Source organism: Oxyura jamaicensis, chromosome 22 (assembly GCF_011077185.1).
Source record: "Oxyura jamaicensis isolate SHBP4307 breed ruddy duck chromosome 22, BPBGC_Ojam_1.0, whole genome shotgun sequence".
Classification (NCBI taxonomy): Eukaryota; Metazoa; Chordata; class Aves; order Anseriformes; family Anatidae; genus Oxyura; species Oxyura jamaicensis.
Window position 1 is genome coordinate 4,440,251 of NC_048914.1, and position 26,727 is coordinate 4,466,977.

Below are 26,727 nucleotides of genomic sequence, written 5' to 3' on the forward strand. Positions count from 1 at the left end.
TTTAACTCCAAATGAGCTTTGAGACCAACTAAATCTCTGAAGCTGTAGTTTCCCTCACTGCTAGAAATGAAAAGTGTATCTTCTCTGCTATAATGTGAGAACAGGTTTGTGTGTTTTAAGTTGGGTAGCAATAGGCAAGGGTTGTTATATCTCAGATGGAAAGTCTCAGCATTGCTAAATAGCAAATTGGCTCGGGCTCTTTAGCGGTGCTGATCTGATAAAAATATTGACTACAGTGTGTTTAACATTCCCTTTCTCCTTTTCCTCTGTGGAATCACCCATAGGGGAATTGTAAGGGCATTTCTGGCAGTCTGAAACTCTTAAGCCATTATCAGGACTGCACTAACAAATACTGTTCTGCCAAAGGAGACATAAATCTTTTCTGATCAGTTCTTGACATCTGTATGATGCTGGGAATACTTAAAAAGTAAACTATGTAGATTTAGAGTCCACTTTATGTATCTGCTCTAGCTAGTAGCGTCAGCTTTATTGCTTAAAACAAAAGGTATTTCTACACTTGCATGAATGGATCATTGCTATTTTGCAGGAAAAACAAGAAAAATGGTGGTGGAGTGGACCTTAACCTGTGTCAGTGTTGGTTCAGGTAAACGCAGCAGCCCAACACTGACATTCTTTGCTGCAAGTTGAAAGTGAAGGCTACCTATTTCCTAGCAGTTCAAAGTTGAAAGAGGCATAGAGTGAAAATTGCTCAATGGTTGTTATATTTATTCTGAGGATGAACTGAGTTAGGGCTGAGTTCCCAAACAAGATGGGAAGGATTAGCACCTTTCCATTAACATCTTGCATCTCTTAAGTTGTGGGCTTTATTCTAATGGTCGCAATGCTGAAAGCTCAAAGAATCACAGAATCACAGAATTGTAGGGGTTGGAAGGGACCTTGAAAGATCACCAGGTCCAACCCCCAAAGCATCTGAGTGTATTTGAATCTCACAGATGGCTGAAGATTAACTCAGCATTTTTTCATATTACTGAAGTACTGTACAAAACATGTAGACTCCAGTTCTTTCTTTGAGACAATATCATGAGATACCCTGTATGAGAAGGCAAATGTTTTCAACGTTCCCGTGTATTTCACAGGAAAATACATATTCTGTGCTTCCCACAGCCTGTCATAGCTTGGCTGGTCTGCAGTTTGCAGGGGCATCATGCTAAGGCAGTTTATTTTTCCTTGTAGAATATATAATACAAGTTGGTAGACATCGCGAGAGGAGGAACTAGACTGTAGCCCTGTGAGTGCCCTCATTCAAACGCAGCAGGACAGTTTCTCTGCAGCATAAATGAGAGCTTTTGAAGTGGGGGCTTGGGATCTAAATGGTCTCAACCTTTGAAAGCCACTCCCTTCCCACTGTGATTTTAAATTCTTTCTTTGCTGGATGGAAATGATTTCTTCCTTTGAGAGAACAATTTTGCCTCCATATATTATATGGGGGCTAGGGGAAATGCTAACTGTTGCCTGTAGTTTGTCTATCAGATAACTTGGTATTGATAGCAATGTGTGCAGCATGACATATATGCTGTGTGTAGCCGTACAGTCAGGTGTAATGGCTCTTTCCTGTGTCCATTCAGCAGGCTGCCTCTCCCCATATTGTTAGCAAGACAGCAATCTTGCATTATTACCAGCTCTGGTAACAGACATGCAGTATGGCTGGATTTAAATCACTCTCAATGAGATATTTCCAAGCTTTGCAACTGGCTTAAATGAAAAACTTGAGAAAAGCAATAACAATTCATAATCTTCTAAGTCAGAGCTATAAATCCCCCTCAGCTTGTTAATTTAAACAGAGGTATTGTGCTGTGAAAAGGGACCAAATATAAAAACTCAGCAGCCAGACAGATCTTAGCAGGTTCTATCATTAAAGTCTCTCTTAAGCAGGTCAACATGAAGAGCAGAACGTATGTCTACTTGAGGGAGGAGATATATAGTCTTCAAATTTCCTTTTTGGCTGCTACAGCTTATTTCTTCTGGCTCTTCTTTGCCACCATGTTAAATAGTGGTTGCATTTCTTAGAGGACAAGGCAAGCAATCATCTGGAATACTGCTGCAAAGTAGCTGGACCTCTGAAGCACTTCTATTTACCATGAGCTGCTGAAAAGCTTCTCAATATGGGTCTGTAATGCTTTAAACAAGTTAGTGCTTTAGCTTTCACTAGTAAGACTGAAGCTAATATAAAAATGTCTAGCTATGAAGCTGCAATATTTTAACTAAACCTATATGAAGTCACAATAAACGAGCACATGCTTGTGCACAGGCAGGGTCTAAGCATGTTGGCCTTTATAGCTGAAGCGAAAACCCAGCTCCCTAGCTGCAGCAAATTCCTGTCTCTTTATCAAGCATAGATACGGTGTGTGATGCCTCTCAAAAGAATGGGATGCAGCACTTAACTGAGGGAGGTCGTCCTCTTGTGTGCCTGTAAGTGCCCTCTACTGCCAGAATATCCTTCAAACCATTCAGTGGTTTGGACACTTGCATGAAAAAGAAGGTAGGTCCAGGAGTGATTATGCCGTGGTAACATGTCAAATCATGAGGAAGCAAAGTTGCTCTGAACAGAGCTGCATGTCATAAATTAAGCAACTCTAGATCATTTTCATAACACCAGCTGCTTAGCACAGACGACACCCCCATTCTTCATTGTACTGGGCCTCTCATCAAACTGATGGGTCTACCCATCACCTGGGTTGTGACATTCAGATTGGAAAAAAAATACATTTTTTTTTCTGCTAAATGGGAGCTCAAGTTCAATCCTTTGTAATTAGGTCTTATCAAACCCTCAAAATAAAGTGGAAAGGAAGATATGTTATCTAACTTTATGATAACTAGCTATACAGCTTAATTATAAAAACGAAAACACATAAAACAAACCTCTATTCAAACAGTCAAATGCCTCTGGGTTCTCTGCCTTTGCTATGAAAGGCTGTCTCTTTCCCACCCTGAGCTGTGATCATCATATTTTAAACACAGGCTTCCTGACTTGAAAAGCAGAAATGAGGTTGAGCACAATGCAGTGTTTCCCTTCTGGAGCCAGCTAAAAAGATTGATGAAATAACAGATAGTCTTTAGCAAAATAGCAAGTGTACCTGACGGGAACCACATATCCATTCAAGGAGTATAATAGCAAGAGCAATGCATTTTAAACATACTCCCAACTGGTCTGTCAGTAACAAATTGGACTTGTCACATTCTCCAAACAGTTTTAGTGAGAACATTAACAATGTTAATGATCTGTGGTCTCAGCAGGAGAAAGAAGTTTGGGTCTAGTTCCAGGAAAGCACGGAATGGCTTGCAATTGTTTTGTTCTTGAGACTGTAGGCTTTCCAAAAAGTATATCATGTAAGCTATTGCTCAGTGTGGAAATTCAGAATTGGCATTCATTATGCACTTGGTCATATAAATGCGTCAGCATAAGCACAATGTGACTCACTTGGTATGAGATCTCAGAAATTTACTAACACGTTTCTGAAGATCATGTAAGGGCTAGAAATCCTTGTCACCCTGTTCTGGATACCGAGATGCTGGGAAAATTTTGGGCTTTGCTTATATCCACATGTGGGTTTTAACTCTCAGAACTATTTCAGACTGTCTGTGTCTATGTATGGTGTGTGCATGTGAAAACAAGGGAAAAAGCATGGCGGGCTGCTGCACGCTTTTATGGAATTAGCATTTAGTCTGTTTTGATGCAGGTTTCTGCTGAGGTCTTTTTGAAGTCATGAAAGCATTGTATTTTCCATATCCAAGCATTTATCAAGAAAAAAAATACCACCCCCCCAAAAAAAAAAAGACTAGAGTTATGTGAGGGCAGTCATGTTAACAGAGTAGAGAGGAAATAAAAATGCATTTTCTTATTTGTTTTGAAATTTTATATCACACAATACTGTGTTCCTCAATTTCTCTGGCTGTTGAAGAAGATTAATAACACAGAGCTGTCTCACAGGTAGCGTGATGTAAGTGAAAGGCTCGGAGATACCCACCTGGAGGAACTGTTCCCATTCAGGGTAATGTTACTGTTTGACATTTGTAGGACTTTCCTATCAAAAGCAGAGTAATCTCCTTTTTTTGGTAGTGTCTTGCTACATGAGAGAAGATGCACAGCTCTTTCACAACTGTTTGTATAAGATCTATTACAATGGGACCCTCATGTAGATATTGTTGTAGTAACATAACAGTCAAAATCCTCATAGTCATCCCTTTAAGCTTTTCACTCTTCCTGATTCAAAATACAGAAAAGAATTCAAGACAAAATTATCTCATATACCCTTTCAAGTGCTTAAGCCCGTGTAAAAATGAAAAAAAAACAGTATTTTGTTTTTTCTCATTTAACAATCTTATTGTATTACCTGTCTTGCTCAAGGTCTAATTCAAAGTAGAATACTTGATGAGGAAACACGTTCATTTTCAAGTACACAGGAAAATACAGAAACCAAGCTACCTGTTTCTCCTAATCTCTGGTAATTATGCCAATGACCCAGACTCAAAATGCATACCTGGAGGAGAGAGAAGCTTGGAATGATGAGTTTAGGTTGAAGCCAGCTGGTAATTAATTCTACAAAGAAAAACACCATAATTACTAAAAAGTAATAAAACTTTACATTATATTAAGGAGCCTAATATGTTTTCTAAAAGGATTCTATTAAATCTGGTGCATTAGGAATATGCTATTTATGAATGCAAGCCTTGCAAAATGTCAATAGCTTGGTATTTACTTAGGAAATTAGGCAACTACATAAAAATAAATAATTATATTTAAAAACACATTTAGAAATTCTTTCATTAATGAAATTAATTAATTAATCTTAATAAGGCCTGTGGTGCATAAATGTTCTAATTCCTGAAGCTCTGAAAATAAAAGCCATCAACAGAAAATGAGAACAAAAACCAAGGAAAATCTCCTCTTTCTTGTTTCCATTTCAAAACCAAAAGGCTGTGAATATAAGCCACTTTCAAGGAGAACTCAGAACTACTTTAGAACTCTGGGTCAGGGCGTGGGAAGCTGTGTTGGTTTGACTGTGGATGCCCTGGAAGTGCTCAAGGCCAGGCTGGATGGGGCTTTGAGGAAGCATCAAGTTTCCTCATGTGTGCGTGCTTGAGTGTATACGGAGTTTGACGGAGTTTACTCTGCTAATACTTAAGATAAGGCAATGTTCTTTCTCATTATGAAGAAAGGCAGAAAACAGAGATGCCAAGCCTGTAGGGAGGACTAAATACATTCACAATCTATGCAGTCATTTGTTCTGGGAACAATACCATTGCAGGTGTGCAAAGGTGCTTCCAAAACATCCCAATTACATCTGAATATTATTTTTGAAAATTGATACATTTTAAACAAGTTGTTTTAGTAAATTTCAGTGCTTTGCTGGTTTACCTCAGGCATGAGGCTGACTGTGTGTGAAATGCCCTCCCCATGACTGGCTGGCATCAGGTACACCTCGTGTGGTGAAGGCTCAGCCTAGAGGCCAGCCTGGCTGGGCATCCTGCTGAACGAGAGTAGTAATGATCAAGGTTAAAGGCCTCTAGTTCTTCATCACAGCATGCTCTGGCTGGAACCAGGCATGGCTGTATCAAGGGGTATGCTTTTCTATTGCTTGTGTGAAAACTGCTTTTTGGTTCATTTCAGCACCAGGCTGCCAAATCAAGTTGCAGAAAGTGCCAGGAGATTTAGGTGTACTGATACAGAAATGAACAAAGATAAAAAGGCTATGCTCCTTAAACAAGCCTTTAATGATTTTAACTTCAGATCATACCTGCAGGCTATGGAGGATCCCTTCACCTTCTGCTGAATGCTGGGGTGCTCGTTATGACAGCTGTTTAGTGCAGAAATAATGCCAGGCAACATTTTAGTACTGGAAAAGGTCATATTTGCTTTGCAAGGATTATGTGGCTTTTACTGTGGTAAATTAGAGTTTCCTGAATGGGTCTGAGTCCATGGCATGAAAATCTGTGCACCAACATCTCTGAACAGTCTTCAATGGAATGAAAATAGTCTTGCAAAAATTGTCTTCAGTTTGATGACTCCAGGTGCCCAGAAAAGCTACCATATGTCTTCTTCAAAGGTCAGCACTTCCTCTTTGACATTGTTCCTTCACTCATTGTTTCTGACTGAAAAAGATCCTGTAGCGAACTCACACCAGTATCTCAGTCCTTCTGATGTGCAGACCCTCAGATGACCCTTCCTTACTTCTTATCTAATAAAGCAACAGACCAACATGATAGCTGTCACAGATTTTATACTGTTAATAAGTATTTTAAAAAATCCTTCTGAGTTTAAATATGTTTACGCTGTAAACAGGAGGAAAGATGGGATTTCCTGATTAGTCTGGGAGAATAATCATTTTTTAAAAATAAATTAAGGCAGAGAATTTGTGTGTTTCTGACTAGAAATGGAGGGAGGAGTACAAGGAAGTAAACAGCAAACCACCAGGCTCCATTCTCACAAGCTCGTCATCCAGGTGGGCTCCCTTGTAGCTCCTGCTCAGAGGCAATAAACGTTACAGCTTTACAGTGAGGAAAAAATGAGATCTGCCATTCCCAAAGGATGCAAATACATCTCTGCCTATGACAAGCAGTTAACAATACGGATAGCATCTGCCTGGGCTTTTATCATGATTTAAATTTGTTTTCCATTCACCAGGCTCGATTGCAGGAGAGTAATATTGAAATGTGCATGAACCACTAGATACAAATTTTATTACCACCTCTGTGGTGCACCTACTATAGAGAGAAGTTTATGAGGGGAAAAAGATCACAGGCTACTTTGTCACCTCCAATATTTGTAGTGCAGATTGGAAGAAGTAATTGTTTTTCTAATAATAGAGAAAATTCTCGGCTGGAGGCATAGTATTGTTTTAGCCCAGGGCTAGGTGATGTAATCTGCACTATATGGAGTCAGTGATCTGCCTTGCAGCGATTGGTTTGCAGGATTACTTCGTACCAATCTTGCAGATGATATATCAATGCTGGGGGCCTTACAGCCATTAGACTCATTAAAAAAAAATGCATGCCCATTTTTCACAGCTATGAAGTTGTTGGCACCTCTGGGTAGTGCTACAGTCCCCGAGACACAAAGAGCCAACTTTATGCAGGGTAAATGACATTGAACATCACTGAACCCTGGTAATAATAGAAGAAGCACTCCCTTCCTGCAGGCAAGATGGGATTTAAAATGTACAGAACGCAATAGGTCAGAGTCTCTTTGGCTCCTACTGGTTCAACAGAGGTTGCCTAAGGCTGCAGAGCACTGTCCCAGCGAAGGGCACCCTGCCCCCTGTGGAAAGTTGCCTCTTCCTCACGGCAGTGCTCTTTGCCCGCCTTGGAAGAAAGAGCTGGCTTGTCTTAAAATGTTTTAACAGTAGATCTGGCTGACCTGACTCGAACAGAAACTGATCTGAAGTACAAATGCCCTGATAACACATCTGAAGGGATGGTAACCCCTACCACAAGAGCCAAACGTAGGCACAATGGGCAGCAATTAATAGTATGGGATGCAGAGAGGGTTAACTGCATGCAAACAATTCATTCTCTTCAAAGTGATTACCTGTCTTGGTAAAAGGTGCCAGCTGGAAGAAACAGCCTTCTGCCTTTTACTGACTGATTGCTGCGTCTGGGGCACCAGTCTCAGAAATCATGTTTCTTCTTTTATTCTGAATTATTGGTATTCAGGCACAAAAAGCATACATACCACATTACACAGAGAACACAGCACTGCAACTGGATGTTCAAACAGATTTTGAAAGGGTTTCATATGAATTTCAAAGGACTTTGGTTCACGTGTTCTGTGAACTGCATGAAAAATGCAGTTTGGGTCAGTTTGGGGTCATTATGTTTACATTTTTTCCCAGTGTTTATATTGAAGTAGTGTACTGTCACTTTGCTGTCAGTTAAGAGACAGGAGCTGGAGCCTGGGGATGCCCAGGTACTTTTAGTTTTGCTGCAGGTATCAATTAATTCTGAGTGATCACAAGGGGAAAAATGCATACAGTAATAGTGTCCGAAAGATATTTTGAGCCTCTAATTACAAGATACAGTCTGGGCAATTTGATTCAGTTTTCACTCATGAGAAGGTTATTTGTGGGAACCTTCAGATTCCAATCTTGCAATTTCCCAGCTTTGCAGGCTATAACTGTGTTTAGCAATCTCTAAGAGCAGGGATCTCAAACCAAGGTTCTGTGATAGCAGCAGACTTATCTGTGCAGGTCTCCAGCCTCAACCGGTGTCTTATTCAGGGGGCAAGAGACTTCTCTCCCACCTTTTTGAAGCTACAAATGAACTTAAAGATTAACCGCTAATTAGAGTTGTAGAAAAGAAGGCAAATGTAGAAAAATAGAAAGCATTCCCACTAGTTAATGTAAATCGAAGCTATCTAATTAGGTTGGGCTGAGAGGGACAGGTGTCAGCTGAGCTGCAACTAATAAGGGCAGAAAAACTCTAAAAGAGATTAGCTAGCTACCCATGGGCCTCTGCTTGTGCTTGCCAGAGCAGACGAGTAGCGAAAGGAAGGACTTGTAGAAAAGATGCTGGAATCACTTTAGTCAGCCTATGGGGGCTGCAGCAGTTTCAGATTTCTTTTCCTTCATAGACACCTTTTTCTTTGTCTTTGCTGGGTGGCTATCGCATATACATGATGTATTTTTGTATGATGAAAGTTGTTTTTTGCCTGATTTCCATTTTGGATATCTCACAGGTTTGGTATCAGGGTATCATTCAGATTGAATATATGCAAAACATTTCAGGAATATTTAGTTGAAAACTTATATCTACACAAATCTCATAAGAACATGTAGTTTGCTATTGTGTTTTATGGCATATTTGCCTGTCTTGCAGAGGGTGTGAATCACAAAAGCAGCTGGCACACAGAACCTTGTTTGATGTTCTGGCTTTTAGTGCTAAACTGAAAACAGCAGAGTTGATGTGATTGGTGGTACTGTTTTAATGAAAATACCCAGTCCCTTGACAGTGACCTTTTCAAAAAGTTTGGGTTGAAATGTGGCAAGTAATAGAACTTACCAAAATCATATTTAAGTCAAAATATTAGGAACAATGCTTTAATCAAGCTTATTTTCTAGTTTCTGTGGTATTGAAAGGCCACGTTTCTGAACGACCCTCTAAACTGGTGAACCTTGAACTAATGAACTGAATTTCTGGTGTTTAGGGCCACAGCAGCCAAATAGCCATAGAGGGAAGCAAGACTTGCAACATAACTTTACACAACTCTAATTATGTCCACGTATATCTGGTAGGTAGCCACACTAATGACTCGTAATATATTTTGAGAGAATTGCAGAGAAAAAGAAACATCCTTTGTAGTTGCATTCGAAAGGGTTGCAGTTGCTTTTAACAGCTTGATGGAATCACGCTGGTGCAGAGCTCAAAGGTCTCCATATGTGTTTCCTTGTCCTAGCCACAAACCTCTGACTGTAGGATCTCATCAGTATTCCTGCTGTAAGACTTGGGGCCAATATGGTCTTTGTTCCCTGAGCTTAAAAACCAGCCTGTTTTCACTGTTGACAGCTTTATGGAAGCTGCTATAAAGTTTTGCCAGTGCTCCCTCTGCCTGCACTGATGAATCTACATTTCCCACTACAAAAAGATTGATAGTGGGCTATTTTTATATTCTCAGCCAGATTTATGCATTCTGCAGAATCATATGAAGCTAACCACATAATAAATGCATGTATCAATGAATGTGCGAAAAGTTATGCCAACTCTTTCTGAATCTCTCCCTGCATACCACTAACACTGCAAAAGGAGATTTTGGGAAGGGAAATAATGTTTGTTGTTGTTGTTGTTGTTTTTGGAGGGGGGGGGAGTGGTTGTTCTATGTGGAGGGGGAAACTTAGATGTATGCAGAAAGGTGTGAGGAGACAGATGAAGCTAAATCAGAAGGAATGAGTTCCAGTTGTCAGGCAGTCCCAAATCAGGGTAATACTGCCCCGAGGGCTCAGTCTCAAATGAAAATCTCCTTAACTCTGACAATGCTGATACTTTGACAGATCCTACAGCTAGGCTGGAAATCTTCCAACAGAACAAAATGAATGAAAAAAATAGAGGAGAATGACAAAACATTATTTTCTTTATTTCTGAGCTGCTTTTCCACAGTCAGGTTTCCAAAAAGATCTGTTGACATAAGTGCAGCAGCCAGAGATGAGAGGGTTTTTAAAACAGGCTTCAGTGATATAGGGTTTGTACTTGGAAAATAATTATTCTTCAAAGATTTGTGAAAAACAGAGTTTAGGTGTTTAATGATTAAAAACCTGATGTCCTTGAATATAAAAGTTAGATGAAAGAACTGCCAGGGATCTTAATGCAGCTGAAATGCTACACGTAAAGGGAGCAATAATGATCAAGCCTGAGGTGATTACATTCTCTAATTAGAACACATGTATCATTTAGGCATGTTAATCTTTGTCTGTCTAACGATTTTGGTTAGACTAACCTATATCCACTGCAAACTACTTTGATCGTAACATCAGCACACGTAGCAAGAAGAACCATTACACATGTTTGCATTCTCCTGAGCAAACGTTGAAGCTCCCCGCAGCGTTCTGGTTCACCTTTGAAATACACCTGAGTGGACTAAGGGCCCACCAAAGCAGTATCGTGGGCACGTTAAGCTCAGAGGGTTTAATTTACAGCTACAACACCATTGAAATGAGCTTCAGTGGATGTGTGGAATGTAATCGTGCATCTCAGTGTATATTGATGCCTTGCAACGGATGCCATAACAAAGAAGTGAGTGGGGAATCGGGCTTCAAACTGATACTAAAGGTCAGTACCTGCTAAAACAAAAAAGCTTTGGGTGAAAAGGGAGACACCATCAGTTTAGCTGAGATTTCTGCAAGGTAAGTTCGATTGCAGAGCATTTGTCATGAGGACAGCTGAGAGGCTGGAAAGCTTGGGAGACATGGTTTCAATTCCACTCTCCTGCATACCTCCTGTGTGACTTTGGGGAGGAACAGAAAAATCATGTAATCCTCCTTTTGCTTCACCTGCCTGTTTGGAAAATGGGGACATGCAATTTCCCTCCCACATAGGCATGCTGTGAAGAAAACTCTGCAAATGACTGATACGCTCTTGTACTGTGGAGATAAGGACCAGACAAACAGCAAGGGCCCAATTTGTCCATGTACAACCCATTTCAGACTCCTCCCTTGCATCCTCCATCCTAACTCCCAGATTGCGTTTCAAATGATCAGTAGCCACATGAGGTTTTTAAATCTAGGAATTGACCTGGAGTGGATCCAGCTCTACTGTGTCCTTGGTTTCTGCTGAATGCTTGTGCGTGGAGATACTCCCCCACAGAGGGAGAGTTGTGAAGGACAGTCGATTCGGCTTTAAGCTGAGAGTAAAGCTTGTGTGCACAGCTGCCAGACGACAGTGACAGCACAGTAGTGAATTTACCTCTGAACAGCAGTCGCAGGACTGCTTCTTGCAGTGTGAGCCCTTGGTTGTGCTGCAGGCCACACGTCAGCAGCCTGGGAAGTGGGATCTGGGAGTAGGGGCTGCTTTGAAAAGACAAGCATCTCCTGAGGTGCTTCCCATTCTGTGCGAAATATGTGGCTAGATGTAGAGGTGACTTGAAGGATGCTGTGAGGCTCCTCAGGATATTTTAGCTACCAGTATTTGGGTACAACTTTTTTTTGTGCACCTGCCTTTACAGAGCTGCTTGTCCCTGGCTTTGAGAGTGCTCCTCTGTATAGCTTCTGGTGCCAAGCTGTTGCTGCCCCTTTGGCACATGGTTGTCTTTTCTCCCAGCATATCTTTTCTTTGTACTCTCATCAGACATGAGAGGCCCCATCAGGTACAACATGACTTCCAAATCAACATGATTGAGACAATCAAACTGGTTGCATAAGGCTGTTCAAAATCCTTGATTAACCTCAAGTATCCTTCAGCAATGAATGCTGTGGATAAGAAAGTTTTGAAGGCTAATAGAGCTTTGAGACTGATGGGCTGTGTTTGGAGTCGGTGTGTGGGGGAGAACGAGAAACAGGCTAATGAGACAAACAGATGCTCTGAGACAAGCAGCTGAGAATGAGAATAAAATGCAGAGATAAAAGGGAGGAACAAGTCCAAGAGCAAGCCCTTGTCCCCCTGTGCTTGCTCCATCACCATGGGTATAACTTTTGTTATAATGCAGTTCCCTGATTTTTTTTAAATTATTACTATATTTTTCCTCCATGGTGACCCTAAGGTGTGACCACAAGACACTGTGTAGATGGGGATATGATGTCAGCTAATGAAGATTGGGTTCTATTATTTGAAGTTTGCTAAGGCTCAGAGACCTTACACATACTAATGTAAAAAGCATGCCTGGCCATTTGCTCTGATGGTGCCCATAAAGCTGCTCAGGATCTGGCTCTAGCAGAGGAAAGGACTGCAGGAAGCATGAGGGATTATTATCCTCATCAAGAGAAAATGAGAAATGATTTTACTAATAAAATATTTGCATTATATAAACAAAGAGAATTCCTGTGCAATTTATTCTCTTCATGGACATGTTTGATCCTGTGTCACATGGAGTGTGTGTTTGTGCATTTGTATTAGGCAGAATAATGGCCTTTTTGAAAAGATGTTAGTGGATTATTTTATTCTTGCTGCAGGTGGCATTAAGATGAGAGGCCTTGGCTATTGTGCTGTCAATTTGTTTAATGATTATTAGAGGAGCAGGTGATTTCTATTAAAGGGAAGTGACAGACTGTCCATGAGATATAGATGCATGTTTATTAAATTGGAAGCCTGGAGCAAACAGCCTGGCTCATTTGCTTCCAAATTCTGGACCAATCTGTTTTATTTTGCACCTGGAAGGTTCAGAGCACAGTGAAAGTGGGAACCAAGCAGGGATAAGAGGACTGTTGCATTCATGTGCTTCATTTTGGATGGAAGTGAACAGGAGATTGCAGTGGGAGGGGGGCTGGGAGAATGCAGGCTCATTTCTGTTTAGTTTCTTAGCCTTCTTACCTAGGTAGGTTTGGTAGTAGAGAGAGGTGATGTAAGGATTTAACCTTTAAGCACAAACCCTTTGTCTCTTCCCTCTGTGCATGTCTCCACATACTAGAAAGGTGAGTGATTTGCTCCAGACCTGTTTATCCCAGCATTCTGGGCCTGCTGGGAGCCAGCTGCTTCAGAGGGAGATGTAAGCTCTCTTTGCAGTGAACAGTTATAGAGGAATCTACCCAAAGGAGACATTTATTTGTAATCCTTGCCAGCTATTGGTTTATGCTCTGAAGCAGTGGAATGTGTCCCTTTTTTAAATCCAGCCTAATGTGCCTTTGGACGTTCTCATTACTTAGTAGTTAAATTCTTTCAGGATATGCCTCCCCACTTCAGTGCCTTTGTTACCCTTCTTTCCTCTCAGTCAAACTGATGCACTTTTAAAATCAAATATTTCCTTTCACAGATCTAATGTAATAAGCGTATCGCTCCATCTGCCCCCATTAGCCAGATCTTCACTGGGATAGTGATTCAGGTTCTGGTGTCTGCAGAACAAAGAGGATGCTGAAAAACTGCAAGTGTTCATAAAAGAGCCATATAAATGATTCAGAGCCTAGGAAACATCTTTCTAGTGAAAGACATAAGGAGCTTGATCCATTTAGGCTATTAAAGAGGAAATAAAGAGGAGACTCTATCACAATGTGCAAGCACAAGTACAGGGAAGATGACTTCTGATAACAGATGGCTCCTCCAGCCAGCAGGCAAATACTCAATATACAGTGAAATTTGGCTGGAAGGTCAGGATCCAGCTTTCACTGGAACCTGGGGCTAGCACAAGAGCTAGGGGGAGGGAAGGTACGTGTTTTCAGGATAAGGTTAATAAGCAGTTGGAAGAATTTGTCATTGGAGAAACAAACTGGGGACAATCCAGAACATGAGCCTACTTTAGGAGATCTGTAATGCTCTCTGATGGAGTGTTATTTTATTCTACTGATTAGGGACTGAGCCAACTGATGTCTCAGTGGGGCCCTGTGAACCCTTGGGGAACAGCTGAGCATTGTGCAGGCTTATTGCAGTGGGGTTCGTGTGTCTGCAGAAGAGAAGCTGCTTAAAGCATAGGCTTCTGTGTCAGAAACATCTGAAACAGGTTCCTGTTAGCCAGCTGAATTCCTCTGTGGCCTTAATTTTTCTCCCCCAGTTTTCCTACCTTCAGGTACGGAGGTTACAGAGACATTTCCTTTCAGGAGACAGGTGCGGAAGTCTTCGCGTTCATAAAGCACTCTGAACATCAGCAAGGTTATTTTTGCACCAAAACCAAGCACTGCATGATGCCTCCTGGTGGATTTCCACTCTTCATCTATTTCCAAATGTGCGCATCAGTGCAGCATAAACTACAGTTTTGTCAAATTACAGAAAATGAGTCTGCTGGCTGTTGTCTGCTCCCTTCGAGGCTTTTGTATCTCTGCTGCTGTCTCTCTTTTCTGTGCTGCTGACAGGCTGTGGCCGTCCCGCAGCTCTGCCAGGGTGGCCTGTGGCTGCTCTGGGGACAGCTGGGCTGGGACAGAGCCAGGACTTAGCGGGAGCCAGCCCTGGCTCGGCAGCAGCAAACGAACAGGCGAAGGCTGCCATCTTCAGTCAGAACCCCCCTACAGCAGCGGGCAGGAGAAACGCAGCGAGGAGTTGGCACCACAGAAAGATGGGAGCTGGGGCAGGGACCAGCTGGAAGAAACGCGTTGGATGTGGAGCACGAGTTGCGCTAGCAACTTGTTGTCATCCTGGGGGAATTCCTGTCCCCAGCCCCGGTCCCACAGGTAGTGCTTTGTTACTGCGACAGGGGCAGCTGCAGAGCGAGGGGGACAACATGGCTGCCTGTGGCGCGGCTAGGCCGAGCTGGGGCACTGCAGGTAGGCCAGCGTCGGGTTGTTCTGTGGCAGAGCTAAACCAGCTGGGTTTCCTTGTAAGAACTCTTCTAGCTTACCTAAACCTACCTCTGGACAGTCCTAATGAGCATCTGGCCCGAATGTTGAGATAATAGATAGGAGCTTCACTGCCTTTTCATCTCCTCTGCCTGTATTGTGTTCTTGGCTTGCATGAGGTGATTGAACGTGTGCTTTTGGAAATGGTAGATCTCACATCTGGTGCTTCAGAGAAGGGCCAGTGCCTCACACATCCCTGTATTATAAACTGCCCTACAATTACCAGACCTTGACCAGAAGGTAGTAGTCTTGAGGTCTGGTAAGAATACACCAGGAGAAATAGAGAGAAGTGGCTCGGTTTGGGACAACGTTTTTTCTTTCTTTGCTTCTTTCTTTCTTTCTTTCTTTCTTTCTTTCTTTCTTTCTTTCTTTCTTTCTTTCTTTCTTTCTTTCTTTCTTTTTCTTTTTTTCTCTACTTTTCCTCTCTTGTTTTTCCCCTCTTCACTTTGGGAACTTATTTAAAATTCTTTCTGCCCTTGACTCAGGCATCCTGGAGCTGTAGATGAGGAGCTGATTGCAATTGTGTCATATTAGTCCCTGTAAAAACACAAAGGATGACTCCTTCAGCTGACAGACTGTCCCCAGGACCGCCCTCGCCATTCAAAACATCCCACTGGCTTCAATCACTCACAGTCCCCTCTGATGCTCAGCATGGGAGGAAAGGAAAGGGGAGGGCAGACATTAAGTATTACTGTATTTAAAGGCTACAATAACACATTCTTTGCCTCCCAGCCAGCTGGGCTGTTATTTCACCATTCTTTTTTTTTTTTTTTTTTTTTTTTCCCCTTTGGGCACATGTTTTTCCCAATTCAGGCAAAATCACTACTTCCATACTCAGCTGCCCTGATTGCTTGAAGAAGAGTCTGATTGCATTATTCATCTGCATTGCTCATGAAAGACTTCAAAACTCTTGACTAGACCTAAAGCTTTTGATGACATTATTTCAATAGAAAGGGGGAAAGACGCTGCGTGATCTGGTGGCATCTGATCACACCACACCAGCTGTGGATGGGACAGCAAGGCCTGCATGGAGCAAGAGGAACTGTTGCTTTTACTGAGCAGTTTCTGGTGAGAGCCAGCTGTGCTGTTCTGCTTTGCTCTTTGTCCAAGGCTGCAGTGATGCTGGGGAGCAAATTGGTTTTACATGTCGGGGTGCAAAGGTGGCCTGACTCCAGGGAAGAGCTGCTGCTTGTGGAAATGGCAGCACATTTATCCCGGGTTGGTTATGTTTATATCCTATGAAACTTCAACTTAGCTTGTTAAAATTCTTCTGATTAAGAAGTTTATTAAGCTAGAAAGAGAGAGGATAATCTAGTGAAATGAAGACAGCAGGGAAAAGGTCACACTGTACTTCATCACTAACAACCGGGCAATAACAGAAACAAAATAGCAGGCTAAGTCCATCTTTCTTCTGACTCATTTAACCAATCTTATTCTGTTTATTCACTGTTTCCATTGATGCTCTTATCATGACATCTACACTTCCAGTGCCAGGGCATCTTGCTTGTATTTGTTTTGAGCAGAGGCAGGTCTCGATCCCAAAGTGGAATGGAAATTCCCAAGGGAGAACTGCAGTATGTGTGTGTTGCAGCTCTTGAAAGGAAGTGTGAAGTGGGGTCTGAATGGATGTCTTGAGTGCCATGTGTGAGACTTCACAGGTCTGGATAAGCAACTTATGTTTATACAGTGAGTCTGTGTGAGAGCCAGCTTTATAAACTGAGATTTTCCAGAGAGAGCAAGTACCTTGGTAAGATCACTAAACAGATGCAGTTCAAAATTGGAACCCCCAGTCAAATGCTGCCATTGTGGAGGGAAGCGTCTCCAGTATCCTGTCCTGCCAGCCTGACCAGTGCGTGTGTGATGCTGCACTGACACTGAGGTCGCGGCAGTCACAAGAGCAGCAGGGTTCTAGAAGGTCAGGACCCAGCAGCCAAGGAAGCTGAGGAAGAAAAAGGAGGAGCAAAGTGGTTCACAACATGTCAGGGAAATCTGACCTCACCTGTACCCTGCACTTTCAGTTGGCTTTTATTATACCATCTTTGTTTGTATTTTTGGGAGGCCTGTTTACCATTCTGGCTTTCAGGTTGGCTAGATGCACTTATGGATTTGTCCTTGAGCAAATCTGGAGGAAAAAGGTAAAGGCAAAGTCTTTTTGAAGTAGCTCATATTATGCGTGTTGATTTGAGAATGCAGGAATTACATTTGATACTGTTTGAGTACTGATTTAGAAAAGTTTTATCTTCTGTCTTAGTGCACTGAACATGGTATATTCAGAGAGAGTTGGGTTTGGGAAAACCCAAAGCTACAGCTTTTATCATCACGATGATGAACAGGATAGTGCTTTTGGATGCTACTGTCTTTCCCCTTTTAAGAGAAGGAAGCAAGATAGTTTTTACCAGTGTGAATATTAGTAGTTGCACAAACATACACGCAGAAACCTCAGCACCTACATGTGCATGTAGATAAATACGGCCACACAGAGGAGCACTATACTGCTTGCCTTTTCAATAATGATCACAATTATGCAGATTTTCATACAACCTCTGATTCTTAAACACACAGGTTTGTATATACAAACACACAGTATCTTGTTCATGTACATTTTTAAACAATAAGCCGGAGCTGATAGCAGGAATGAGGAACATATGTACGTGGTTAAGCCATCTCTCGGTACCGTACTTCCACATTCTGTATACTGGAAGTATTGCAAAAATTACTGTCGGAAGCTATTTTTCAGTATTTTAGGACAGATGTTTTCACATGGTCTGGACAGGCTGGACAAAGGATGGGATTAAGCATACTGAAAAGAATCCCCCACCAGATCTTTTGTCCCAGTCCTCCGTGTGTGTCCTACAGAAGTTTTGAGAAGGTATTAGTAGCTCCCAGGGGTAACACCAGGAGGTTCATGTGATGCATCCAGGTCACTTATTTAGCGGGTTACAGTGTAGTTTGCAGGACTGAAGAGCTTTTTCTTTGTGTCACTTCACGTTGCCTCCAACAACTGTCACAGGCCATTTCACTCCATCACTTCCAAGGGAGGCCTTGACATTCTCATAAGCTCACCTGGGTTGTGTGGGAGAAAAATGAAGGGAGCACCTGTGCTGCTGGCAAGCAATAGGCATCTCTGCGTGCCAAAATGTTAAATTAACCTCACTCTGTTGTTCTCTTGGCTGCTGGAGCAGAGGTGGGGTTTAGTTCTTAAGTGTTAGCTCTTTACAGGCTCGGGTGCCTAGGAAACTGAGTATAAGAGAAGGGGGGGACAGGGACAACATCGTACCTCCCATCACAGTGTTGTGTTTTTTTTTACCGGTAGATGTTTACAGATTTTCAAACATTTAATCCCTGATAGCTATTTGTTAGTTATTAATAACTGTATCTGCAGGAAGGACAGAATTGTTTTCATAGCAAAAGCTACTCAGAATTAGCTGAAGCTGCACAAGGGAAGTGATATAAATGATCAAACTAAGTAAATGAATAAATCCGCTATTGGCATAAGATGGGAAGGGGTGGGGAGACAAGTAGAGAGGCATTATTAGCAACAGTGCACACTTCTGTTCAGGCGCAGATTATGAGACAATCACTTCAGGGTGATGAGAATCAACATTCATCGATGCAACAAATAAAGAAAATGATACTGCATTTTGGTGGGAAGATCACAGTGTGCGTCTGCACAACAAACCCTCAGTGAATTCCAGGAGGATAAGGCATTCAGAAGATTTTTAGTAGCTTAGCAGAAGGAAGACATACTCCATGCCCCCCTTGCTTTCAGTCACCATTCAGATATGCTGGTGGCTGGATGTGTTTGCTTTAGACGTTCTGGGAAACAGTGTCTGGCAAAGCCAAGGATAACAATCTGTTTGCTTCTCTGTCAGGACAAAGATGTCTGGTGGCCACGTAAAAGGAAACAGAGTTCAGTCTACTGGATAAGAGTCTTCTTTACCCAGGTGGAAATGATGCTATCAGCTCAAACATCTGTGGGGTGTGTATTGGTAAGTAGATTGGTTAACACAGGTTTCCTGTTCTGATGTGCAGGTATGGAGCCATATTTGTTCTTCTGAGAACATCAAGTGGAAACACAAGTTTGTCAGGTTTAGCAGTTTGCGTGATCTAGTTCACACTTTTTCCTAATACAAATGTGTTCGGCCTGGGAAGATGTTACAGAAAGTCCTCCTAAGTAGTGATTAAAAAAATGTCAGAGACTCACTATCTGATGTCTCTCTAGATATGGCTATATTGCTGTTTTCTGGGTTATTAGAGTGACTCTGGGAACACAGGAAAGTCGATCAAAAGACATGATCTAGATTGCACAGAGAAGAAAATCCATCACAGTTGTGCCTCAGTTCCTTCAGTGCTATGGCAAGTGACAACCAAAGAAATGTGTCAGTAGAAGTTGACAGCCTTTGTTTGTCCGAGCATCATTTTGTACATCACAGTTTAGTGGCTGCAAGTGGAAGAGGAATTGGTCACACAGGCAGACAAACAGTAAAAGCGGTGTTACAGATGGAAGCTGTGTTACTGCCATAGTAAACCTCATAACATCTCCTTACTGCATGTGTTTGCAGGTGATACTGGTGTTTCTTCTGAATATTGGCTCACTCGTCATTTATTTTGTCAATCTTGCTGAGTAAGTAGATTACTAACGTTTATCCAAAAAGCTTATTTAAACAAACTTCAGAAACCCAAACTGATGTGTTTTCTTGGTGCTATTTTGTGGCCACGGATATTAGTCAGAGGAGCCAATGGGTGCTGTTACATTACAGGCCCCTTTGAGCTCTTTGGGATCTCAGGTACCTACTCCTCCATTCCTTTAAGATCCTAATACTTTTTAGGTACTACAGATACTAGAAGAGCACACCTTGGGCATAACTGCATAACAGCTACCTGAGTAGTACATGGAACTACATAATGCAGGCAGAAAGGAAAAAATGTGCTTTGTACCTTTCTATTGCAGCTTTTTTGGTGTATGTAATTATTTGTGTCTGTACCTTCAAGACCAGGTTTTCAGAAGAACTAAGGGGCAGGTATCCAAGTTCTACAGCTGGAAACAGGTTTTGAAAATGGTCCATTTTGATACAGACATATTCAAAGGCATTCAAAGCCCGGCTATTCCTTCCTACTGCAATGTTTAGAGAGTCCTAGGCTTTTAATAAAGCTCACCACCCACTACCCGAAGCTCTTTTGAAAATCTGGCCATTTATTTTTGATACCTAAATGGGAATGGAGCTCTTCTCTGAAGTCCAGCCTTCAGTAAATGAGAGTAAAATAAGACTGAGTAAGAAAGCATAGTTATAGCCTCTACCAATCTTCACCCGAATACATACATTTTGTAGAATGTGCTCAGGGGTAAAAAGATATTAATATGTAAAACCCTTTGATTGATTTAATATGCCAGAGCATTGTTCTCAGTGCTTTGCCTGGACAGGTGCACAACACTGGAAAAATAAAATGGAACCATAAAATGAAATAAATAAAATATAAAAGCTGTGGAGCACTTTGAACTGAATTCAATCAGCAGGGGTAAACCTGAGAAACAGAATTATACATCAAGAACAATCCAATATTGTGTTCAATCGCAAGGCATTATAAATCTGACAAACAGCTAGGAATAGCTTCAGAAGGTAAAGAGTTTCCTTTTTAAGGAATAAACAGGCAGTTAATCCAATTCACACAGAGTTCTTTCTATGAATAACATTACACCTGTAGGTGAGAGTAGATGTTCACCTGTGCTGACCTATGGGACTAGTTTACTTATTTGTGTTTCTGTTTTCAAAATATTCCCTGCACGAAGCAGGAAGAGGTGTCAGATGGCTCATAATTGATGTACCTAGCTTGCTGTCGCCTGCTGTAGGCAGTATGTCAGCAAGTGAGTGTGAGGTATGCTCTGTATCTCTTACGCTCTGTAATCTCTTGAGCCAGTGTCAAACATCCTTTCCTGGACCAGGTGGTACCAGTGGGAAAAGCTTATTCCCTCAGCTTTATGCTGCCAGATTTCACCACCTGCACTCATGCAGTGTGAGTACTCTGTAGGCCTGTTCCATGCAAGGTCAGCGAGTCTGGCCTGGAAAACTTAAATTGGTGTCACAGCCTAACCTGGCAGGCTCATCTGGAAACTACTTTGTGCTTAAACTGCTCCCCTGGCAGATAGAAGGCCAGGTTCAGCAGGGGCTGGGTGAGCACTGCAGGAGCTGTCTTTTCTACTGACTAAGCTGAATATAGAAGAGCCTGCTGGTCCACATGAGAAGGATGAAACAGTTTTCCTGAAGAAATGAACAGAAGGATTTGCTTAAACACTATAAATATATGAAAGTCAAACTTTCCAGTATATTTGCATGATAGATAAATAATGTCATGTTTTAATATGCTCACTAATGCTAACAAAGCCCTGCTATTAACATTCATGTATTCTGCCTAACTCACTGAGGAAGTAGAGATTTAAATTACACAAAATTGTGAATACACTTAAATTCTGGTTTGAGTATTTCATAATCAAAATATAAACCCAAACCAAATGTCACTGGATAGCCAATCTACTGTTGTCTTATTTCTTATTTTCACCCTTCTTTCTACTGTCTGTGGTGTCTGTTTTCCCATTAGGGCAGAAGGATACAAGATCTTTCCAAACAGCATCATTTATTTAGATTCAGGCTTCAATGCTTTCTTCCTCTTTTACTTCGGTTTACGGGTAAGTGCACTTTATGGGAAAGGTGAGTTAAAACTGAGCTATATGTGTGGACAACAGGTGCTCTGTAACATAATGCTTGATTGTGTTAGCTTAATTCAGAGCCACCCACTTTTTTTATATATATATATTTTTAACCTTGTAATAATTTTCACCCTTTGGAGTTTGGCTATTTCCAGCATTTCTGCAGCATTTCCCAGCTCACACATTAGCCTTGTCTTTGTCCATGTCTTTAAGCCACTGAGTCAATTAGTCAGGTCTCTCTTCAGCTTCTCTTGTACGAACTGGATAGCTGTGTGCCATCTGTTGTTAAAATGCCATTAGTTGCACTGGTGTGAAATAGATTTTGATCGTAGCATTTGACATTAGAATTTTTGGCCAAAATAATTAGAAAACAAGATTTTCCTTTTTATTGGTGAGGATGTGGTCTTGCCTGTCCTGAGGTTTATGATTTATTATTACTGATACAGCAGTACCACAGAGAAGGGCACCCTAGGGAAAAAAAGATAAAAACTGCAAGGGGCAGATAAGAAAGACAAAGAGAAAGAAAGTGTCATTATACCTTTGGGTCAACCCATCATTGTGTTCTCAGGGCTCCAGACCAAGCCTTTCTGAAACAAAACAGGAATGTTAAGTGGGTGTCCACAGAAGGCAGAACTACAGAGGAGGAAACGTACTACGAAAATGGGTTTCTTCCTCAGAGAGCTGCCTTCTTGCTCTGGTGAGGCCAAAGATCATACACACCACTGATGCTCTTTGATGTTATTCATCTTTAGTTTGTGGCAGCAGATGACAAGCTGAGGTTCTGGCTTGAGCTGAATTCTCTTGTGGATTTCTTCACGATCCCTCCAGTTTTTGTTTCCTATTATTTAAACAGAAATTGGCTTGGTAAGTAAGACTTGGAGATCCTGCTTTCCATCCTTGTTGTTCTGTATCTTATGCTGAGAATTCTTCTGAATTTGTTTTGATGTGGGGAGACTTTACAACCATCTGTTCTTGTTCCAAACTGTTCTTGGGAGAAAAATGATTCCATATTAGTTTTAAAATACTTTTAATGTTGAGGGACTTGTGAGTTACCAAACTCTGCCTCTGTTTGGTTTATCCATTAGCAGGGCTTTTAGTAACTCAGAAATCATTGTGCTTGACCAACTGGATGATGAGCTACCCAGAGGGGAAGTAAATATCGTACCCTGATTTTTGTGAATGTCTTTCTTGCATGCTCTGGGGTCAGTAGTCCAGTGGGACCTGTATGTCACTTAAATCTTCAGGCTACAGCTCAAAGCAACTACATTTTATTTATTTTTTTTAAATAAATCAAAGCACCTTTGAGGACATAAATGGAAATCCAGTGGCATAAAGGCTCTGAATGCAGATCAGTGTTATCCTCTCTTGCTAGGTTTGAGGTTGTAAAATAAGTGGAAAACAAAGCATGCATGCTTAAACATATCTGAATATCTGAACTTCTAGACAGATTTCTTATTTTCTCATTGACATTCTTGCTTTTCTGCAGGTTTGCGTTTTTTGAGAGCACTTAGGTTGTTAGAGCTTCCCCGAATACTACAGTTCCTGAGGGTCACAAAGAACAAGTGAGTTAAACTCTTGTCAGGTACACTTGGAAGCCTAACCTTCTCCCTGATATCTGTATTTTAGTTGACTCTTGGAAAGAAATAGTATTGCATATGGAAAAAAAGCTATCAATGATGTTGCACTGGAAATTGTGCAAAGGAAAAAAAATGTATAACCATCAGCTCAGTGAAACTGTCTGGGGGAGGAGAGAACTCATAAATCAAGAAGTCTTAAAGGTTTTGAAGACTGATAAATGTAAAAAATGGGATTATCTGACATGCTGCCTGTGATAGAAAGGGCTGAATATAGGAAGATTTTTCTAATCCTAAATCCTTCCTATATAGTATATCTCACTAGAGAAAAGTTTTGTTGAACAGATGGGGTCATATAGGAATTTTAACTATTAAGAATGTTACGTTACGTGTTAAATGTCCTGGGCTTTTTTTCACTTTCTATCTCTAGTTACTCAATCAAGCTCTCCAAACTCTTTGCTGTATTTATTGGTACCTGGCTCACAGCTGCAGGATTTATTCACTTGGTACGTACAATCAGCTACATGTCCTTCCTTGTCACCTTAAATCAGTATTACCATGAGAGCTTTGGGTATATATTTTTATAATGAATGCAGCATTCTCTTAGGAGAGAGAGAGAACAAATCTGTTGTACCACAAAGCATGACTTAAGCCAGCATAGTTTAATTGCATGTGAAATAAGATAAGTTGGACTGATTCAAACCCAGCCCCTGCTGTGGTAATGTGTCACTTGTACAATAATGAAAATGATGCCAATTTTTTAATCAAATAATTATAAATTGGAGATGAACTGAAACCAAAACCACTCTAAACTTCTCTTTCTTCTTTTCTCCTTTTTCCATGTCCTGGACAGGTAGAAAACAATGGAGATCCTTGGGTCCAGCCTGCAAATTCACAGTCCATCAGCTATTTCAAGTGCATGTACCTAGTAATGGTGACAATGTCCACTGTTGGTTATGGTGATGTTGTAGTTCAAACAGCGTTGGGTCGAACCTTCATTATTTTCTTCATAATTGGTGGCTTGGTAAGAAACCTATTTTTCCTTTCTGAAAATGACATCTAGGTACAGAGAGTGAACAGGATTGTCACCAAAAACGAGCTTAGCAGGGTTCCAGTACGGATTAGGAATCTATGAGCAAAAACAGAGCTTTAACATTAAGTACTTACTGGCATGGCTATAGAGTAATATTCTCTTCTAAGACCTGGCAGGGCTTCTAATATTTCTTCCTAAGACTGCAAATCCTGGCAAGAGCCAAAATACTGGACAAAATGAATCCAAGGTATCAACAGCATAAATCCATTATCACTACATCATACAGTTGTGCATCCCTGCCAGTGATTTTTTAGGAATCCAAAGTAAATTGTAGTAGTTGTTCCACATAATTTAAATTCTCACAAATTAATTTATCATGATTAGGAGAGACAGAATTGGCTCTGAGGAAGATGGTATTTCTTGATGTCTTAGGTCCTGTTTGCAAACATAATCCCTGAAGTTGTGGAAATTGTTGAAAGCCATAAAAGTTACAAATCTTCCTATGAAGTGGTGAGTGGGAAGAAGTAAGTATGGTTGCTATTTGTGTTTGGAAAATAAAAATCAGGTCAGTTACTAGGCTGTAAACCAGCTCATAAGAAATTCCTGTAGTAGCTTAAATCAAATCTTGAAGCTTACTTTTGTTTGATCCTTAACTCAAGAGAGTCTGAATAAACCTTGTCAACACAACTCTTTGGCATGGGTTTTGTTTTCAAAGGAAGAGAAAAGCTAGGTGACATGATAGGTCTCTTCAATCTTTAAGTTAGCCTACCTCATTAGTGTTTCTTTGGTGGTGTGGTGTTTTTTTTTATTATTATTATTTTTATTATTTCTTTCCCTCTACCACTCATAGAACAAGACAGATTAGGTACAATTTCTAGGAGATCTTATAAAGTTTTTTCTGTGAGTCTTTACTCTGGGAATTAGTACCATTCACTGCTTCCTAACACAGTTAGTGAATGCTTCCTAACTGCTTTCCAAACTTCCTAACTTCCTTTCCAAAATAATTCCTGAAGTACATGTCCATGATGGGTGAAATTTCCATCAAAACAGAGAAAAAAAATCATTTTTCTTCATTGCTGGGTTTAGTACAAGCAGATTGTGTCATACAATGTCAGATTTGCCATCAACCACTCTGCTATTTTCAAAGTGTCAAATCTTACTCGATCTCTTCCTGTAGGTATATCATTGTCTGTGGTAATATCACTCTGGAGAGCGTTACTACTTTCCTACAAAACTTTTTGCTTCAGGACATGGGAAATGTTTGCACAGAAATCCTTTTTCTGGGAGAGTAAGTATTCTCTGAGAGTAAGGTTCTCTGAGATATTTCACTTTGATTTCCTGAACACTTAGGGAGATGCAGGAGGTCTGAGACTAAAGGAAAGCAATATTATATACCTGATTAATGGGAGTTCCAAAACAAATTAGAGCAATGAAGCTTTTATGCTGGAATGTTAGTGATAAAATGTTTTCTTCTGTGATCAATTAAAAAGTAAAAAAAAAAAAAAAAAAAAAAAAAGTATGTTTCCATCTAAATTTTATAGTAATCTAGCATTGCCAGGTATACCCAACTTTTAAGTCTTGCCAAATCTGGAAATCAAATAATTGACTGCTGTCTCAGTTTATTATGTGTTTTTTCGTCTTGGGAAGGAGAAAATTTATAACTTCCACTTGGTCACACCAGTGAACAGCACAGGAAGGAAAGTGAAACCACTTTTCTATGCCAAGTACATCAGGCATGTAAACAGCCTCCTATCAGAAGCCCTTGTACCTAGCTGAAGCTTTGAGATATGTTTCTGAAAACAGAAGCCACATAGGGAGGTGATTGCTGGGAGCACAAACAGGATTTTACGTTGGAATGCAGAATATTATAGGCATCTCTTCTGAAATACCATGACATTTTGAGAGAGCTGTTGAATTGCAGATGCATGGAAATTAAGTACAAGAATGGTTCAAAGACAGGAAAAAGTGCTTCAGAGGAAGAGATGTAGAGTTCAGTCCATTCAGTGTAACGGAAAATAGATAGGGAGTTGGTTTGATTAAAGTGCCTAAGTAGCTTCACAGTTAGTATAAGAATCTTCTTTAATCTAGAAGAGAGAGGCAAAGAAAAACTAATGATGAGAGTTCAAAACTGAGCAAACTCAAGTAAGAAAAAAGGCATGCATTTTTGAGAGTGAAAAGTGATTAATAATCACGGAAACAAACCGTTTAGAGAATAGGTGGATTTTTCCTGTCTTTAAATCAGCAGTACCCGTACCTTCCTTCAGTGCATGCTTCGTTACTGAGGTCAGTGTACAAATACCTTTATGGGAGTTTTACAAAACAGTTTAGAAGAAAATGTTACATAAGTTTCTGGGTGAAATATAGTTTGCGTATGTTGGATAGGAAAATAACAGTGTAGGGAAAGTTGAAGTTCAGCAGTTTCATTTGAACAGGGAATGCAGAATTAAGCCATAGGAAGTGTCACTTCCTGACTCTGGTGGAGCAACAGTGAGCTGTTGA

The 26,727-nt window shown here is 40.9% G+C and overlaps 1 protein-coding gene across 12 annotated transcripts in view; it reads left to right on the top strand.

Annotated features, from left to right (window-relative positions):
- The window catches only part of KCNU1 (potassium calcium-activated channel subfamily U member 1), a 204,975-nt gene that overhangs the window by 16,508 nt on the left and 161,740 nt on the right, over positions 1-26,727 (top strand). For 6 of the 12 annotated variants that reach the window (XR_004755816.1, XR_004755817.1, XR_004755818.1 and 3 more), the window contains exons 1-10: positions 16,014-16,136; positions 18,791-18,907; positions 19,481-19,542; positions 21,513-21,600; positions 22,374-22,485; positions 23,108-23,183; positions 23,626-23,701; positions 24,049-24,219; positions 24,661-24,752; positions 25,406-25,516. Coding sequence is in view for 6 of the 12 variants with exons in the window: in XM_035345238.1 (XP_035201129.1) it covers positions 16,038-16,136; positions 18,791-18,907; positions 19,481-19,542; positions 21,513-21,600; positions 22,374-22,485; positions 23,108-23,183; positions 23,626-23,701; positions 24,049-24,219; positions 24,661-24,752; positions 25,406-25,516 (1,004 nt within the window). In the remaining 6 variants the exon portion in view is untranslated. Of the gene's footprint in view, positions 1-8,490; positions 8,540-14,562; positions 14,754-16,013; positions 16,137-18,790; positions 18,908-19,480; positions 19,543-21,512; positions 21,601-22,373; positions 22,486-23,107; positions 23,184-23,625; positions 23,702-24,048; positions 24,220-24,660; positions 24,753-25,405; positions 25,517-26,727 lie in introns of those variants that run through there. The other 6 variants (XR_004755814.1, XR_004755815.1, XM_035345234.1 and 3 more) reach the window with 4 other exon arrangements.